Raw genomic sequence first — 3570 nt, 5'->3', positions numbered from 1 at the left:
GTAACGCGCGTTCGAATTCGGCGTCCCGGTCGCTCTCGTCGTTTCCTCCTTTTTGTTTTTTTTTTTTATATTTTTCATCGGAGGATGTCGGCGAGCGGTTGTCATCATTCCGGGAAAATCGCGTCCGGCAGGGGTACGTCTTCCGTCGAGACGACGAACGAGGAAGTATAAATTGAACGGCGCGCGAACGGCGCGGCAAACGGTTTTTTTTCTACGAGGATTCTAGAACGCGGTCGAGAGTTAATATATTTTGTAAAAAAAAATACGGTATGGGAACGGACGGACGTTATTGCTCGTCGATGGTGCGTTTGCTTCGCGGCAGAGAAATCGGATTTCGAAACGTACTCGCTGGCGCTGACACGTGGTGTCCCAAGCATTTTAGATCGCATATCAGTAAAAACGAACGCAGGTGGAGGCCCAAGAATTTCAAATTGCATATTGGTAGAACCGAACACATTTGGAGGACTTTGGACTCATACGTTAAAACATGTTGGTGTATCGTTCGCGGCAGCGTCCGTAACGTTTACGACGAAGTATTGACGCACGAGTTCTGTTCACAGTGTGGAGGGAATTGTAAAATAGGTTTGTGGGATATTTATGATTGCACCGAAACATTAATATGGGAGGATTCAAGATGGAGATCTTTTTACTTTGATATATAGATGTCAGCGGTGCGAATGTAGCGTCGACGATACGTCTCAGCCGGAACGCCAACGTATTTAGACGTCCAATTGATATCTTATAAAGAGAGACTGATTCGATATCTATCGACATCTATAAACGTTGAAAAGACGCTAGCATTCTCGGCTGGGGTACTCGCGAATGAACGATCGTCGTTATCCGTCGTCCGAGGAATCGGACAACGAATTGCGCTGTCGCGAGCCCATGCCTAAGTTTTCGTCCGATTCGGGCGACGAATGGGCGAGAGTCGAAACACCGTTGTCGAGTGCGCGCGCGTCGGTGGCGAAGGAGGATCCGCGATGAAATCTGGCTACCCATCATCTGCGTAGGGAAATCGGAGCGCGAATCCATCGCGAGCGAAAGTGGATAGAGACGACGTTGGCGAACTCCGCCAGGGCGAACGATTATATGCGTCGCCTGCCGCTCAAGTAATATGTCTATCACGAGTCGGTGTACGGAGGACAGAGCAGGATATATCGGGTTCAAACCGACTGGTCTTGTCGTCTTTTCGACCGAGTGAAATTCAACGTTCCCGAGGGTGAACCTTTCTGGACGCGATGCGGAAAGAGTGCGACGAGTTGCTCGCCGCGGACGTCCGCGACGCGGACGGTTACCGCGCGTGGAGACGGCGATGCGACGAGTGTCTCCGACTCCTGCGGGAGCAGTGTCGAGTCAAACGCTCCGGGAAGCGAGGAAACACGGGAGCCGTGAGCGCTCTGGTGGCTCTGATAGCGCGATTGGAAGGTTCGAGGGAGGATCTGCGTCGACGATTCAAACGCGCCGTAGGTGCCGGCTTGGACGGAGGGGAAGGTGGTAGCGGCGGCAGCAGCAGCGACAGAGGTTTCTCGTGGATCGAGATCGACGCGGCGTTCCAACGTCGCGTGCTGACCGGCGCCGTGACGAACTCGACGTACATCGAGCCTGCGCGATTTCTCGACGACGCGAAGGGCACCGTGCTCGAAAAAGTGCGGGATAATATGACCGAGCACGGGTGTCTAAAGGTCAACGTTATATTTAACGGTGAATTTGTAGCGGACGTTAAGACCGACGTCAAGAGTATCGCTACGCGGAACGAACAGCTTCTCCCATGGTCCGATCTGAGCGAGTGGTACGATAGGCACGTGCGCGACGCGATTCTAACGCGGTTGGAAGAATTTCAGGAACGCGACAGCGGATGAGCGTTGTCGCGAATATTGAACCTAATCGTGAACGTGAACAAGTGTAATCCCATGCGCGTGGGATGTTGGATGAAAATACCGCTGAGTATAAGAGTTAAAAGGGCGGTGGTCAACGTGCCGTCGGAGAACGACACGTGTTTCGCGCGCGCGGTGGTCGCGGCTCTGTACCCCGCCAAGCGCAACGCGGAACGACTCGGCTCGTATCCCGATTACGCGACGGTGCTGAATCTCGACGGGATCGATTTTCCCATAGATCTGAAAAAGATCGGAAAATTCGAACGTCAGAACGACGTATCGATCAACGTGTTTGCAACTCGGGAAGAAATTGAAAAGAAAGCTAAATTTGGCCGGGGCGCCGACCACAACGCGATCGTGCCTCTGCGGTTGACCGACGATAAGCGGGACAGGCACGTAAATCTGCTGTATCTGCCCGATACGCTGCGCGGCGTCAACAGGGGCCATTTCGCCTGGATAAAGAATCTGTCGCGATTGGTGAATTCGCAATTGACCGCGAAACGGTGCGCGAAGCACGTTTGCGATCGGTAGGTAAAAGAAATGAAATGAAAAAAAAAACACGAGGGAATAAGGAAAAAGACGAGGCGTTATTTTTTTTTTTTACATACGCACAGTAATCGCTCGCACGTTATTTTTTTCGCAGATGTCTACACTATTTCTATACGCGCGACAAGTTGGCCGCCCACAGCGTCGACTGCGGCCGAATAAACGACTGCGCCGTCGTTCTCCCGAACGAGAGGGACAAGTGGCTGTCTTTCGACAATTACGACAGAAAGGAGCGACTTCCCTTCGTGGTGTACGCGGATCTGGAGTGTCTTCTCGAGCGACGGGAGAGGGAGAACGTCGAGGGGGGCTCGAGAACGGAAAGATACGCTTATCAGCGTCACATACCGTTCAGCGTGGGCTACTATCTGTGCTGCACCTACGACGATACCGCGTCCGCGTACAGATATCGTCGCGGCGAGGATTGCGTTTCGTGGTTCGTGAACGAGCTTCGCGTTCTCGCGCGTCACGTTAAGAATAAATTTTCCACCAATGTAGCGATGGTGGAACTCACGGAGGACGAGAAAAGCGAATTTCTGCTCGCGACTCATTGTCACGTGTGCGAGAAACCGTTTCGACCGGAGAACAATCGCGTGCGGGATCACTGTCACCTAACCGGACGTTACAGAGGTCCGGCGCATTCTCGTTGCAATCTGAATTATAGAAACGTTTACGTGATTCCCGTGTTCTTTCACAATTTGTCGGGTTACGACGCGCACTTCGTCGTCGAGAAAATCGCAAACGATTTCGAGGGCGGGGTCGATCTGCTGCCACTCACGAAGGAAAGCTACATATCTTTCTCGAAGACCGTTAAGGAGACGCAGACGGACGGAAAACGGGATTTGTACGTGAAGCTTCGATTCGTGGACTTGTATAAATTTTTAGCGGCGAGTATCGAAACCCTGGCGTCCTATCTGAACAGGGACAAGCTGAGAATCACGCGTTCGGAGTACGCGGATTTGAGCGCGGAGGATTTCGATCTGCTCACTCGCAAGGGTGTGTTTCCGTACGAGTACGTCGACGGCGCGGATAAACTGCGGGATACCGAGCTTCCGCCGCGCGAGGCCTTTTACAGCTCTCTGACCGACGAGACCGCGAGCGAGAGCGACTACGAGCACGCGACGAGGGTTTGGCGACGTTTTCGCGTGCGAGA

At 52.9% G+C, this 3570-nt stretch overlaps 2 protein-coding genes across 2 annotated transcripts; both read left to right on the top strand.

Moving 5' to 3' along the window:
• The first annotated feature begins 238 nt into the window (after positions 1 to 238).
• On the top strand, positions 239 to 745 carry LOC112459877. The gene is made up of 2 exons (XM_025024246.1): positions 239 to 582; positions 663 to 745. Exons 1-2 carry the CDS (start codon positions 270 to 272, stop codon positions 743 to 745), a joined length of 396 nt encoding a protein of 131 aa, XP_024880014.1. The 5' UTR covers positions 239 to 269.
• A 998-nt stretch (positions 746 to 1743) lies between these two features.
• LOC112459878 lies at positions 1744 to 3544 on the top strand (the record flags this gene model as incomplete). The annotated part of the gene is made up of 2 exons (XM_025024247.1): positions 1744 to 2401; positions 2518 to 3544. Coding segments are annotated over exons 1-2 (1518 nt in total), but the record flags the coding sequence as incomplete, so codon positions are not given.
• Positions 3545 to 3570: the final 26 nt, after the last annotated feature.

Source organism: Temnothorax curvispinosus, unplaced genomic scaffold (assembly GCF_003070985.1).
Source record: "Temnothorax curvispinosus isolate PA1 unplaced genomic scaffold, ASM307098v1 QBEX01010186.1, whole genome shotgun sequence".
NCBI classification, from domain to species: Eukaryota; Metazoa; Arthropoda; class Insecta; order Hymenoptera; family Formicidae; genus Temnothorax; species Temnothorax curvispinosus.
The sequence above is the reverse complement of the archived record's forward strand: the minus strand, read 5'-3'. Positions and strand labels throughout refer to the sequence as shown.